This window comes from Corvus cornix, chromosome 11 (genome assembly GCF_000738735.6).
Source record: "Corvus cornix cornix isolate S_Up_H32 chromosome 11, ASM73873v5, whole genome shotgun sequence".
NCBI classification, from domain to species: Eukaryota; Metazoa; Chordata; class Aves; order Passeriformes; family Corvidae; genus Corvus; species Corvus cornix.
The window spans coordinates 3,079,705-3,095,012 of NC_046341.1; the positions used below are offsets into that span (position 1 = coordinate 3,079,705).

Below are 15,308 nucleotides of genomic sequence, written 5' to 3' on the forward strand. Positions count from 1 at the left end.
ATGCCTGTCCTGTGCAGAAATGTTAAATTTCTACAACTTTTCTGCTTCTTTCTGTTGGCTTCAGGTCCACATGTGAATGTATTTAATGATGTTGGAGAAAGAAGGTGGCTGAAGGGGGTTTGAAATACAGAAATTGGGCTGTAAAATGACTCTGGAATCTGTTAATAACACTAAAATGGAAAGCACCAGCATTGGTTCTATATATTTATTTTCTTCTGAACAGGGTTACAGATCAATTCATGTTTTCATGTGGATTGGTGCTTCTTCATTGATGAGATATTGTTAATTTTTTATTTGGCTTCTTTCACTTAGTCATGGTTTTGTATGTTCTAAATGTCTTGATTTTTTTTTTTCCTGCCTGTATTCCAGTAGCACATCTGCTCCTATCCTGCACTTCACTCTTGTCATCCCCAACCATAGCCCTGCAAATTATCCAGCAGGCATCAAAGCAAGCACAGGCTGAATTTTTTAATAACAGAAGTGAAACTTTGCACCTCCAAAATATTTCTGCAATTTCTCATTATATTATAGTGCAGCATAAAGTTAGTTTTAGACCCAGATCCAATGGTAAAGATGCCAAATACGAGAATTGTCACAGAAAGGGATAACTTAGAAATATTTAAGGCTTTCTTGCCTGAGGTGCCCCATTCTGATAAGCAGCTGGCAAGTGAGATATTTTTAAATGATGGCTTTGAACCTGTTTCGTTAATCATGATTCCAATCATTCCAATAAAATAACCACTTCTGAGGTGTGTTTGCATAAGAATATTGGTTTAATTTACAGTGGGGTTTGAGATAAGGAAGCCAGAAAGATTCACAGCAAAACTCCCCATTTTGGGCCTTCATACAGTAAATTATTCTTGCTGCAAATCTTCACCAGAGCAGCTGAACACTGGGGGCTGACTCTGATAGCTGCTGGTGCCTGGACAACTTTATTTTCTTCTTAGTTTGTGAATTCCATCGGTGTCCACTGAAAGCCAGACTTTGCAGCCGTAGGTGATTCTTTTTAATGAAAAATAGATATTTGTGTTGGAGAAATCGGTGGAGAACCTTGGAAACTTGGTTTTGAATTCAAGAAAAAAGGCAAACTGTCCCTATGAAATACGAGAATATGGAATTTATCTCCCCCATAGATTTATTTTCTTACCATTAATGAGTATAAATGTACCTTTAATGTCTGGAAGAGGAATGGAATGGAGCTGCTGGAGGCACTGGAAGCAGTGCTGGCTCAGAACAGTTGCATCTGTCATGCAGCAGGCATGCCTGCAGTGGAACCTGCTGTCCAGATAGAGCTGTTTCAAATCAGACTTATCAGCATAAAATGTCAGATCAAATTCATCATAGGCAGGAGAAAAATAAAACATTCTGGTCCAGGTGAAATTGGAGCTGCGCTCTGATGGTTTTCAGCTCGTTCTGGTGCTGCAGAATGGCAAGGCTGTAATTCCCCTGCTGCTGGGAGCTCGGATGCTCTTCCCACCCTCCCTTTCAGTGATGGGATTGTGTTTCCTCCAGCTGCACATCTCCAGGTGCTCCCCAAAGCCCCTCTGGGCTCCACCATCTCGGCTTTGCCATGAGCAGGGAGGGGTGGGGGGGGTTGGTGATTTGTGCAGAGGGTCAGAACTAGGGGTTCTCCATCGTGCCCCAGTGCTCAGGACAGCCACTCCTGATCCCCCAGTGGCTGTTTGACAGAGGTTGGTGGACAAATGAGCTTAAGTGTTGTGGAAATCTGATAATTTGCTTTCTAATAAGGTCCCATTTATTCAAATCAACTCTGTGGCACAACGACTGCACTTTGGGAACTCTTCAGGCTGTGTAGTCATCACTGGGCTTATTTAATTTGTTGTTTAACTGCTGATTAAATTTTACATTAAGGCAGAAGCACCTTGTTTTAAACACAAACCCTTTTTACAATAAGTGGCTCACAGACCTGCCTGTTCCTTTTCGTGGGTAATTCAGAGCCTTGAAGTTTACATTGTAGACATTACAAAGAAATATAAAACTGCAGAAAAATCACATCTCTGTACTGAGAAAAGGTATTTTGGGGCACTTGCTACTTCCAGGTTTGTTTGCAGTAAACATTTGGAGAAGATACAAAGCAGGGGCTGGGATAAGTCAACCTTGATTTGGGCGTTTACCAGACCAGCAGCCACGGTGAGAGGCAGAGATCTTTGCTGCTGTCCTGTGTTAGATGTGCTCACAGGGTCGAGTCCATCAACTGGCTCACAACTAGACTCTGGATATATTGGAAATTATGGAAAATAGCAAAATGTTGGCATTGCTGGTTATAAATAACAACTGGCCAGTGTTAAATGTTGGCTTCTCTACGGGAACAAGGCCCCTCTGGGTGGAACAAGAAGGCCTTGGCCTGCTAAAGGTTATGACGGTATTTTTCCTAAAGCTGAACGTGCCACAGGAGAAATGGGAGTGTAATTAATTAAATTTGTGTTGGGAATAGACCTTTTCACCCCAATTCAGGCCCTGCTGTGTGCATGAAGGGTTACCAGGAGCTGTGCAAGGCACTGGGATTGATGGAGAGAGCGGCCGAAGGTTCCGGAAGGGTCCCGGTGGCACCAAGCAATGATCACAGACACACTGAGGAGCCCTGCCCTGAAGAGCTGGCAGTCCTGGCCCTACTGAGGAGGGCATGAACCCCAATCCCATGGGGGTGATGGTGGTGGGAATTCCGAGTTGAGGCTCCTCTGCAGGCTGCCCCTGGCGCTTGGCTCACGGACGGGGAAGGGTGGGAGCGACGGATCCGGCTGCAGGCAGGGGGGTGCTGTGCTTTGCCTCTGCAAAGAGAAAGGGCCCGTTTCACTTTCAGCACGCTTTCCACATTGCTCCCACCTTCTCCTTCCTCCTCTCCCTATAAAATCTCCTGCTTGGGGATCACTGTCTGAGGCAGGAGCTGCACTACAGTGCTGGGCCCTGCGCTAGAGCCTAGTTTATAGTCTTCACTTCCTGTGCTGGCAGAAGGAGATGGAAGGGATGTCTCAGGAGATGCTGTGGGAGAGAAAAAAAACAGGGTTAAGGTGGACTTGGATGCTGTTCAATAGAAATCAGCAACCCGTCCTACAAACCGAGGAGCAGGAGCTTGGGGGATCCTGGCGCATCCTTCTTTCCTGGTTTGTGAGGAGGCACAGGGTGGAGTGACAGACATGGGCCCGTTCTTCTCAGTATTTTGTACTTGGGAAATGCCCCCAACTGCTTTTCAATCCTTCATCTCATTGTCAGAGGAGAGCTCAGCCTGCAGCCCCACTGTACCTCATTTACAGAGCACAGCATTTCTCTCATCTCCTTTGTTGGAAAGGGGCTTAAAAACTAAATAAAAGCCACCTAAAATGCACGATGCCAACATTTAAATAGCTGAGAAACAGCAGAATACACTCTGGGAGGTACCTGACTGTAACTGGCAGAGGGAGGGAGACTGTGAGTGCAGGACACTGTGATTACATGGCAGTGCTTGTTGAATTACAGCTCCTGTTCTACTTTCTGGTTTTGACAGCACGGTCCTACAGGGGATAAATGCCTTAACCCACACCCCAGCAGTGCCCAGCGTGGGTGAAGATGGTCCTGGATTCAGGTCCTATTGTTTGGCAACAACCACAGTGAACTCCTGCCACAATCAGCACTCAGTCCTCCTTTGTGCCATCTCCCAGTGCTGCCACATCTAGAGAAACACCCAGTCTTGAGTTCTTGCTTTTTTTTTCGATCTTGCAATGTTTTAGTAACACCTCAAAACCCCCCTGGGTCAAGCTGCCATTAAAAATCCATTAAATTCTCTTTGGAATCATGGAAAGGAGTCAGCCAGGGGGACTGAGAGCTCTGATTCCAGTGTAACAATTAAACTCATATAAATAAAGAACTCAACTAAACTTAAATTTACTTAAATGAACTTAAATTTAATTTACTTAAATAAAAGTTTTTTTCCTGAACTATTTCTCCTTCCCAGTCCCTTGGCTATGCTGACACTAATGATGTAAAACTGGCCTGTAAATAATCTAAAGATGAGCTGTAAATGATGTAAAAATGGGCTGTGTATAATATAAAAAGGGCCACATACGGTCTGGAGCAGCGTGGATCACAGAGCTCATGTTGCTTTGCAGGACATGTCCCGGCAGCGGTTCCAGGTTGAGGCTGGGAGGTGCTGACTGGTACTGGAGATCAGCAGTGGTTCCTGCAAGTGGAAGTGGGAAGGGACATCATTCCTTGCACAGTTCCCGACAAGCCAGGTGCTCTGGGCTAAATCTTTTTCATCCAGAGGATGAGGAAGACCTCTGTGGGTGAAGGTTAATGGCTCATCTTCGCTTCCTTCCTCTTTGCTCTCAGCCTCTCACTGTGCAGGAACAGCCTCCTGGGATGTCTGGGGTTTCAGCTGCTCTCCAGCTGCGCTGTTCTGCCTGGGGGTGTGTCCCAAGTGCTGCTCTTATCTGGGTTTCCCATAAAGTTATAACTTTTGCACTTTCCTAACAAAAGATGTGTTGTCTTCCTTAAACTGCCTCAGTTAGGACAGAGGCCTAAGTCGAGTGCCACACCACAGAGTGGATCCTTTGCCGTAAATCTCAGATTTCCAGAGCTGGGCTGGAAAGAATTGCTCAGGGATTGGACTGGAGTGAGAGGGACCCTTCAAGCTACAATTCATCAGAGGGTTTTGGTTGGCAGGGATTTTAAAGATTGTCCAGTTTCAACCCCCTGCCATGGGCAGGGATATCACCCCCTGGACCAGGTTGCTCCAAGCCCTGTCCAACCTGGCCTTGGGCACTTCCAGGGATCCAGGCGCAGCCACAGCTTCTCTGGGCACCCTGTGCCAGGCCCTCAGCATCCTCACAATAAAGAATTCCTTCCTAATATCCCACCTAAACCTATTCTCTTTCAGTTTAAAACCATTTCCCCCTGCCCTCCCTCCCATACATCCCCCAGAAGACACAAACCCAAAGCCCTATAACAGCTTTGAGATAACCCAGCATTGCTGCCCCTCCTCAGGAGGGGTCCGTACCTCCCAGCAGCATCTCCTGCAGCAAGCTGTCGATCCTGGCCACACCAAAGAGCTTCACAAACTGCACCTGCTCGATCATCTGCCAGGTGATGCTCTGCAGGGGCGGCAGCAGCAGCAGGATGTCGCTGAAGCGGCCGCGGGAGTCGTACTGGCGGTCGTTGATGTAATCTTCCAGGTTCACCTGCACCTGGAAGCGCATGTTCTTCACCTTGCCGGGCTCACTCAGGCCTTTGCAGTCTGGGAGAGGCAAAAACGGAGTTAATTGCTGGCCTGTGTAAGCAAATGTTGCCCTGTCAGCCGGGCTGTGTGGAGGGAAAAGGATGAGATGGCAGTGATGCTCTGACAGAGATCAGCTGACAGCTGGGGCTGCCATTGCTTCACATCTCACATGGAGCAGGGAAACAGGGAGGGGAATTGGGGGGGAGACAGTAATTGGAGGAGAAACCGTAATTCGAGGAGACTTTGAAGAGAAACAGTAAGTAAAGGAGCTTGCTTCAGGATATGTCTGCCTACTGCCATTGGCAAAAGGGAAAAATTTAGAAGTTAAAATATTTATCCTTCCATGAAAACAGCCTGGAATTTTCCCCTGAAAATTATGAGTCACAACTACCCCCTCTAAATGCAATGTATGTTGTGATTACACTCACTGCAGCACCAGGTTCTTGTCTTGCTCTCCCTGTCTTTGACCTGTAGTCAAACCTATTTTTCAAGGACCACTGGTCCAGCTTTGCTTAAACAAATAAATGTGCCCCTGGGTCGGGTGAAGTGCTGGGATTTACAGCCTTCCACTCCTGCCTCTGCTGTTATCTAAACCTGAGATTTCTGCATCACTGCACCATTTCCTTCACTGTCTGCAAAGAATCCACAGGCACCACATTTTCGGGATTGTAGTGCCAAGAGATTAGATAAAGTGGTTAACGAATGATTGTATGTCAGCATGAAGCTCTGAGGACATTCCTGCTCGTTAGCATGGATGAACTTCACTTCTGGGGAGCTTCACACTTCCTCCTTCCAGCTGAAACCTCAGCACCTCATTGTCACATTGATCTAAAGCTGCACAGAGACACTGATCAGCTGAGAAGGTGATTTGTCAAAATCAATTTGATGAAAGCACCCTTACTCTGGTCACAGCAGGCTTTGGTGAGCCAAAGCTCACGATGCTCCTAAAACTCCCGGATCTTGATTTTCAATCAGTGAATACAGCAAAATACCCCAATAATTAATGGAAGATATTTTGATTTCTCCATGCTAAAAGACAAAAGAGCATTGTCTGGGCTTGGGATTGTTCTCCCATCTTTTCCCTTAGCTCCAGGGAGATACACATTGGAATCTGGGCTGAGGCAGAACCCCCTGTGCTTCTGGAATGAGACACAGCAAAGCATCAAAGCAACCTGTGGCTTTCCTCTGTGTTTCCCTGTTCTCCATCCTGTGGATCAGCCCTGCCCTGGGTCACTGCTGGCTTCCAGCAAGATCCATTAGCAGATCCCTGATATTTCTGGGCACTCTGAGCAGCCCAGCTCTCTGTGGTTTTTGATGGTGCTCTCTGGGCTCCGATGGATGCTCCACGCTGCTGCTCGTTTGGCTCACTTTGCTGATACATAATTAATACAGGCATGGATGTCCTTAATGGGCATCTCCTGCATTTCAGGCTGATGGACTTTCCCAAAGCCAAGCTCCTGAAGCAGCCAAACTCCTCCAGGGCCTGCAGAGCTTTGCACATCCACCTGGCTGCAGTTCTTACTTGCTAAAGAGTAGAACACTCAGGAACAGGTCACTTCTAACTTAAAACTGCACTGCTGAGTATTGCTCATTCCAGCACGGGCAGGGTGAGATGTCAAGCTGCTTCCAAGGGGTTTTCCTGGTTTTTGAAGAGCCTCCAACTGCACTGCAAGCCCCATGCTTGGCAGTCAGAAGGAATCTCACCTGGGTCAAAGAAGATGATGGCTTTAAGGCAGGCGTACTCGTTGTCATCGATCTGGATGTCCCGCAAGGGCTTCACCAACTCGTCCAAGATCCTGGTGGCCACACGAGCGATTTCCAGTTCTGGGCAGTGCATTGGGATGATGAAATCATTCCCTGGGAGGACAAGAGAAATTCCCCATCAGGTTTCGGCTCTGGCTCTAGTCTCATCCAGCAGTTACCCCAAGGAGTGTTGCCTGATAGTCCCAGTGCCATTTGCAGCAATTTCCACTCTGCAGCTTTATAATCTGATCTGAGAGTGAGAAGCAAGCCCTGGATCTCATTCCCTGGTCCTTAATTATCTCAACTGCACGTCAGTGCACCCACGCTGTGCCCACAGCCTGCTCCCCGTTCTGCTCTGCTTTGCCCTCTGTTACATCAAGCATCTGTTGGTAAGCAGTGTTGCATCTTTATTTTTGGTTTTCTTTTCTGAAACAAATTTATCCCTCTCTCTTTTCTTTAACATGAGCCTTTCAGGGTCAGTATTCTCATTTTTCTAAGAACAATCCCACCTGTGGTGGCAGAGAGCTCCGTGAAAAGGAAACACCTATTTGCACTGTCATTTTTAACAGAGGCTTCTGCTAAGGTTTTAATCATCCATACCCAAATACCTCATTGCTTGTGCCTTGGCAATTTCAGGTACCAAAACAAGGCAACCCAGTTAAATACTGGGGGCTTCTCATCCACAATTTCAAAGCAATGAGGGAACAGTTACAAAAATCCCAGTGAATTTACTTGCTCCTTTTTACTCTCCCCTCCAGCACTGAGTCTCCACCCAGATGTGCAGCCCACACCCAGGAGTGCAGAGGGGGTTTCAGGGACGCAGAACGCTTGGGAATGACTTGGGAGGGGGGAATGATAAAAGCAGGAGTGTGTTTCACTACTTTACCTAATAGCAGGAAATCAGTGTATGGGATGGACCTCTTGGCTACCCCGAGGAGCAGATGTTCCCCTGCGTGGGCTCTGAGCAAGGCAACCTGGAGGTGGCACAGGAGGAAGAAATAAGATTATATTTGCAAAGCGGAGAATGGAGTGCTGAGCTGTTGCTGTTTAATTAAGCCCCATTTGGTGTTTGCTTAGATCTGGCAGATCTACAGATAAAGCTCTGTTCAGGGCTAGAAAATATCAGTGTGTGTTCACTTTGAGAAGTGCTACTAAATGAGAAGCTGTTTTTAACTAAAAGAGCAAAGAGAGGCTTGAGTAATTCGAGTTCTTAGGAAATAAGCAGATTCTATATTCAACTATTAGGCACCAGTAAAGGCAAAATCAGAATTTTTGCCTGGATCTTTTGCAGGCTGGAGCGACCAGCTCTATATTTTGAGGGACTTTGGCTGCTGAAGTTATCTTTAATTGGTCCTTTGGCCTTTATTCCTCTTTCTCTCCTGTTGTTTATAACTCTGCACAGGGTGATCTGTGTGTTAATGCCGGATTCTCCTGCCGAAAGGTCCAGCTGGGAATTCCTTTCAAAGGCAGGGGGTTTGCAGGGAAAAGCCATTTGCATTTGTACCTGGTCGTCGAGGGGGAGCTCACAAAAGGCCGGGATGTATTTTGCCCATTCCACCAGCACCAGGAGCTGCTGTTTCATGGACTCACACACATCGTGGATGGTAGCAACCTTCTTCATGGCAATGTCTGTGCTGTGCACGGGGCTCAGGGATAAATACTGAAAGAGAAACCACCCCGCTGTTTTATTACCCTCCACAGCAACAATTCATCCCATCAGGGCCCTGAGAAGATGCTCCCGTTGTGGCTGGACCCTTGTGCTCGGCTGTGTCCGACTCACAGCCCATGGAGCAGCTTCCACGAGGTGGTGCTCAGTCCCAACACACACCCAGCCCTCCTCCACCTCCATCTCCACCCTCCAGGCTGGCTCAGGACAAAATAAACATTCCCATTCCCAGCAGGAGCCAGCAGCACTGCGTCTCAGCCTCCCATCCATCCCTCCAGCCAGCCAAATGCATGAAATGCATCCAGCCTTTCTCCTCCAAGTTGCTGTCAGGGACACAAAATTCCCATTTTGGTCTCTAAAGGGCTGCGTGGCAGGGAGAGGGTTAAAAAGCCGTAATTTTTGAAAAGGAAGTGGGCTCACTGCTGCATGTAATGCGCAACATCTGGGCCGTGCGTTTCAGTGGAGAAAGGGTATTTGCATAAGAATTTAAAGGACGCTCAGGGTGAAATTTATGGTGGAGCATGAAATGAAAAAGCAATCAGCGTCAGCTGAAGCCCAGGGAATTATTCACAGTATTTTTCTGCCCTAAAATTGTTATCCTGATAAAGAAGTTATGAGGACAGATACAATCAACCATGACTGGAACAATGAGTTCGGAGCAGGACAGAGAGTGCAGCAAGGAAGGGTGAAATTCCGTGTGAATGCAGTGAGATTCTAGGAATGCAGCAACAATTTAAGCTGGGGGAAGAGGGGACCTGGGCTCTGCAACATCCCTCAGCCCTTGGAATTTCAGCTTTGTATCTCACACCAAAGGCTGCATCTGCTCCATTGCCTTGATAATGGATTTCTCCTGTCTGCTTTCAGATATTTTGCATTTTCTTCCCTGTGGGTTTGTGCAGGAGCCATCCAAGGGCAGAGAAAACATCCAGCCCTGGTTGGTTTAGAGGGCTGGGATTGCTGAGGGCCACGGACCCGTTTGGAGGGCTGTCCCCACGTGTCCTACCTGCTGTGCCATGGCCTCAGCCTGAGTGAGGACATTGATGGAGAGAGAGCCGTTGTCCTCGTAGCTGCTCCTGCGGATGCTGATCCTGTCCCGCTCGTTCTGCACGGCTGAAACGAGAGAGAGAGAGAGAGAGAGGTGCTTGTGTCAGTGAGAATTCCTCCCCCAGCCAATGGCTGCTGCTCCATGCGGTCCCTAAACAGGAGTGGACGAGGCTTTGCTCCTGCAAGACCGTCCACTCCTGTTGGATGTTGGAATCAACAGGCTCTGGGGGAAGGAAAGACATCACCTCAGAGGGAGAAGACCAAGAATAAGAGGGAGATGAGGCCATTTGGGGGTCAGAGCAGCACCCATGGGATATTAGCTGGTCCCACTGGATTTGATGCAGCTCAGGGGTAATTTAGGGATTTGGTGTCACCCCTTTCCCCTTGGCAATGCACCCACACTGCTGGAGCCCTGGCCTTTGGTACCCTTTCTGCCATGGCTGCGCTGAGGGCTCCCCTGCTGGGCTCCTGGTATAGCAGAATGCTCCTGGAGCTGCACCTCATCTCATGGCAGTGCTGGAAAATCATCCCCTAACCCCACCTTGGAGCAGCCTTGGAGTGTCCCCTGTCCCTGAGGCATTGCAGGTGGGATCCCAGGGGATGTCACCACTCATGGGACACAGAAAGAGCCACTCCATTAAGGAAGCTCAAGAAAAGGAAGATTAAATCCACTGATTCCCCCTTTAAAACCTTTCCCTCAGTGTTGCCCATCTGATTTCAGTGAGCCTGGAACCCCAACAGCAGTGACAGCTGAGGACAAGATGCAGCCATGGTTTGTCACCAGCCCTGCTGGTGCAAATGCCTGCTGGAAACGAGCTCAGTGTCCTGAACTGGTCACAACAGCAACACCACAGACCTTGGACACACACCACACCTTGTAGGGACCACAGCAGAGCGAAGATCAGCCCAGGCTCTTTACTGACAGAAAGGTATGGACATGCCATGGTGAATTGCAAAAAACCCACTGATTTTTGAGGCCCATTCCACCCTTTAAATAATCCTTTTCACCGAAGCACAAGCCACATCCAGCCTCATGCTCCATCAGCCCTGACCAGGGAACAGAAGAGCTGGATTGCACTTCAGCAGCTCATTTTTGCAACACGGTCTCCAAGAGCTGACTCACCCCCACTGCAGCCATCGAGTGAGACAGCAGCAGAGAAAGAAGGAGAATTTAGAATTAACCCAACCTGATTTCAGTGTTGGTGTCTCCCCCAAGCCCTCTTGCCTCTGTCCAGCAGCTCGGGGCTGGGGGAAGGAGCCTGAACACTGACTCAGTGCTTCCCTGGCAGCTCACGGGTCTTGGCTACAAACAGCTCAGAAAGGCACTTGTCAGGTCCTTAAAGCAGAGGGAGCAGGAAGATTTAGCATGTGGTGACAGTGCAGCACATCCCTCCTCCTTCATCCAGCAATCCCAGACTCCTTTCGCTTTATTTCGGGGGGGAGCGACTCAAACAGAGCTGCCAGAGCTCACTCTGTGCTTTAACCCCTCGGGTGTAGAACAGTGTGGGTTTATCTCAAAAGTGGCCACTGGAGAAGATTTTTCCAGCAATGATCTTTTTTTTTTTTTTGCAGATCAGCAGAGTCATTTTGCCATCATTCCCTTGAGCCTTTGCCTCGCTGCTGGGTCTTGTTTCAGAGCATCGCTCTTTGCACAGGGCTCATTCCTGGGAATCCATACAGAGGAAACACATGGGCACTGCTTTGCACAATTTGAGGGAAGGTGGATTTTTTTTTTGCCAGCTCATGTCCAACCACTGCTCTGTTTTCCTAACCAGCCTCTGATGAGGGGCCAACAAAGTGAAAGGGCAGAAAACAAGCACCAGTGACAAAAATCAATGTCTCCCCTTATTGACTGGAGTGCAGTGTTTATTTTCCAAGAGCTGGGGCTCAGCCTTGCTGTCAGTCAGGATCAGCTTGTGGAGATCTCACTTTGTACCTCCGAGCCAGTCTTGCCTGCAAGGGGCTGGGTGGGTGCATTCATTTGTGCAAAGTGCCACACACACACTCCTGGAGCATTTTCAGGCTATGGACACCACAGAGAGGCAATTTGTCATCAATTTAGAGAAAAACCAACCACAGCTTTTGGGAGGCTCTGCTAACCTTCCTTAGATAGCAGCATAAGTTGCCCTATGCAGGAGGCAGGGGGGGTCAGCCAGGGACGCCTCCCCGAAGCCTGGAGGTGAAGGTGGTTATAGGAACCATAATCTTGACCCTTCAGGGGTTTTATTGGTCCACCAGAAAGGTGAGTGGCAGCATCCAGCACTCAGGAGAAACAAGCCTGACCCAATCTGTGCCATCACTGGCTATTCTGGAGAGTCCCCATCCAAGCTTCTACACCTGGATTTATATCAGATGCTCCCCCACATGCTCTCAGGGTAGGGCTCTCTGCCTCCTTACAAGAAAAGGTACAAGTTTTGCCTTTCCAGCCGAGTTACACATCTGATTTTACGTAAATCCCACAGTCCCAGGCAGACCTGGTCACCACAACAGACTCCTTTAAGAAGCCTCAGCCTGTTTTTCCCCCTGAGTCTTTTTATGGCACATATTTCAGTGCTTCCCTCATGCTCTGATAAGCTCAATCTTCCAGTGTAAGTGGATGGTACAGACCGACTTTCTCAAGGTGATTCGGGTGTTATCGCTGAAAGTACCCAAGATGTGATGGAATTAGATACAAAGGGGAGTTAATGTTTCACCCGCCACAAAAATTAATCTCTTACTGTGCACTGATTATATTGCTATATTTATTGTGTTTGTAAAAGGGAAGGGACAGCTCACTCCTGGTGAGGCAGTGGGAGTGCTCGAGGGACGTGCTGGCCCTGGGGGTGCTGGGCTCAGGTGTGATCTTGGCTTTGCAGTCAGTAAAACGCAACAACCTGCAGGAAGGACTAAAAAGCCAATGCTGGATCCCTCTGTCTCCCAGGGGCTGCAATTTCCAGAAGCGCCTGGCAAAAGCTTTGCTCCCTGTTTTTTTCCCACTCTAATCCTGTCCTCTGCACATTCCCAAAGCCAGTAAACACCACAAAGAGCCACCACAGCCCCGCAAGAAGGGACGTCAGCGGTTGTGAGTCCCCAGGATGGTGCTGGCCAGGGACAGTGTGGCCCCAAGCTGGGCTTTCCCACAGGGAAAGGGGAGAGAGGGCAGGATGATAGCTGTGTCTCCCTCCAGGGAATTGTCCCTGGCTACGGCATGTCCTGGCTGTGGGAAGAGGACGGGAAAACAAACATATTCTCCATGTGACGCAGGGGAGCCTCGGAAGGGTTTTGTCACTCAGAGCAAGGCTGGACCCTCTGCCTCGAGCTCCGGGCAAACAGCGCCGTGTTTGTGGGATTGCAACAAGCCCCTGCTTCCCAAACTATTTGTCCTTGCCACTCAGAGCCAAAGCCTGGGATGAGGAACCTCCAGAGAGTCCAATAAATGAGGCACAGGCACTGGCTGGGAGAACAGCAACCCAGTAACTTTCCATGGCAACTGCGGAGGTTCAACCCCTGCCTACACGAGAATTACTGTTTCCATCCTTACTCCACTAAAACCAGTGTCAGTTAATGCTGGTGGAGTTGGAAATGTGGTGATAAATGGCATAGGGAGAGCAGGAGGAGGGAGGTCCCTGCGTGGTGCACTCACTGGTGCTCACAGTGTTTCTGTCTTCACTGACAGATTTACTCCTCCTGCTGCCTGATCAATTCATAGCCACAAATAATCTTTTTTTCCCTGAGCTACCTCAGATTTTGTAGGTGTGGTGTGTTTTATTCACAAATAAATCCTGATGGTACACGTACATTTAATCCTTTCATGGGCTTGTGGGATGATTTATGACTACTGAAGGTAGAGAAGATCCTTTATCTTTTCCATCCTTTGCAATAAACTGCAGTCCCAGCCTTCTGAAAGCTGGCAAAAGAGATGTGCAAACAAAAGGTATGAAACAAGATAGAGGCCCTGTGGAGCACTAATAAAACTGTCCTATAAACCTGTCCAATTTCACAATAATAAATAAAGCCTCAAACCCTCCCACTGTGTTGCAGCAGTGAGTGATACAACCATTCTTTTTACTTCTGCATAAAACTAAAGAAGTTCATGTACATTCATAAATTACTTTGAAGGGGATGAGAGGTTAAATATTAACTGTCTTTTCTTTTCCCACCAGCAAACTGAACCCTGACAGTGCAGTGCTGGCATTTCAGAAGGCTTCCAGGTTTTCAGGCACTCAGCTCCGTGTGAGGAGATGACCAGGCTCACTTGAGAAATCACACCCTGCTGATTTATTCAAGGTTAAACATGATCTCAGGGAGATGCTAAAAATAGAATCCTGCTGTTCTCTTTGGGTGTTTAAGTACCTGGTGTTCTGAGCCACTGATGCTGCAGTGACCAAAAACCTGCCTGGTAGCATTGTGCAAGACAATAGAAATCGAACCTTCTGAGCCAACAGAGAAAACCAGGGGGAACAGCCAGAAAATCCCCAAAACATCCAGACCAACCTCTGGCACAGTCCCAGCCTTAACCACAAAACAAGAATAAAGGAGTGAATCTCCTGTAAAAATCTTAAATCCTGATCATAGAGGTGTTTTTGGGACATAAGAGGGGTTTCCTTTCCCTCTCCCCTTGTGCTAACTTTAATGGTCTTCATCAGAGTGAATTACTGATACCAAAAATGCAATTGGGAGAGGAGTGATTCTGAACAAGCTATTTTCTAGGAAATCTGGGAACTGGACTTTCCACAACACTCAAGTTTTATCCCTTCCCTGCTCTCGTTAGTGCCAATGGAACCCGGATCCATCTCAGAGCACAAGCCTGAAGGTGTGGGGCTCGTGTGGGGCAGTGTTGGTCCTTTCAGAAAGTAGGATCGAATTCAGTCTGCACAAACAAGGCAATCTAAAGATCCTACTGGTAATTTTTCAGCCATTCCCTGGGGAGCCTGGCCAGCGCTCCACCCCTCTCTGGGGGAAGAACCTTTTCCTAATATCCAACCTAAACCCTGCTGGCACAGTTTAAGGCTACTCAGGTATTTGTATCACATGGCTTTTTCTTTAGGGAGAAATTTCCCTTCTACACAGTTCCTTGTAATTCCTTATCCACTGAAATTGTCAAAAGGGAAAAAAAAAAAGGAGAGAAAAAAAAGATCCAAGCATGTCACATCTTACAACACAGGAAGATTGGGGGGGGGGGGGGGGGGGGGGAAATCCCTCTGGATCAAAAATTCCCATTTATCTGTTCGTTTTGCCAGGGAATAGCAAGTTCTCCAAGGCTGTGCACACAGACACTGAGCAGTGGGTCAGTGGGGCGCGTTCGAGGGTGATGCAGCTCTGCTGACCCCACCCCAGGTGTATTGTCACAGCCAGCCTGGGAAAAGGATCGTTTCCAGCTTCTTCCCCTCTGCTGTGGATAAACAATGCTATTGCCACACCCTGGAAACTCTGATTGCTGTTATAAGGGCTGGCCCAAAAGGAATGTGCCAGGGACAGAGGGTTGTGCCAGTGCTGGGACACAGAGCACGGCGAGTGTGGATGCTGCCACCTCCCAGCATGAACTGCTGCACGCTCCAAAAGATTTAGTACAAATATTTGTGCACTCCAATAGTGCTCTATCCAAGACATGGCTTCTCCTTTTCCCTAAATCTTTGCAATACTGTTTAATATTAATCTAGAACC

General features: G+C 48.1%; 1 protein-coding gene across 4 annotated transcripts in view; it reads right to left on the reverse strand.

The window, feature by feature from the left end:
* Positions 1 to 191: 191 nt before the first annotated feature.
* LOC104691842 (hepatocyte nuclear factor 4-beta-like) overlaps positions 192 to 15,308 on the reverse strand; it is a 52,250-nt gene continuing 37,133 nt past the window's right edge. For 3 of the 4 annotated variants that reach the window (XM_019288277.3, XM_019288278.3, XM_019288279.3), the window contains 7 exons: positions 9,625 to 9,731; positions 8,460 to 8,615; positions 7,842 to 7,929; positions 6,917 to 7,069; positions 4,994 to 5,230; positions 4,061 to 4,174; positions 192 to 3,000 (listed from right to left, as the gene is read on the reverse strand). In XM_019288277.3, coding sequence (XP_019143822.1) covers positions 2,864 to 3,000; positions 4,061 to 4,174; positions 4,994 to 5,230; positions 6,917 to 7,069; positions 7,842 to 7,929; positions 8,460 to 8,615; positions 9,625 to 9,731 — 992 coding nt within the window. In that variant the 3' untranslated portion in view covers positions 192 to 2,863. The remainder of the gene's footprint in view (positions 3,001 to 4,060; positions 4,175 to 4,993; positions 5,231 to 6,916; positions 7,070 to 7,841; positions 7,930 to 8,459; positions 8,616 to 9,624; positions 9,732 to 15,308) is intronic. The other variant, XM_019288281.3, reaches the window with a different exon arrangement.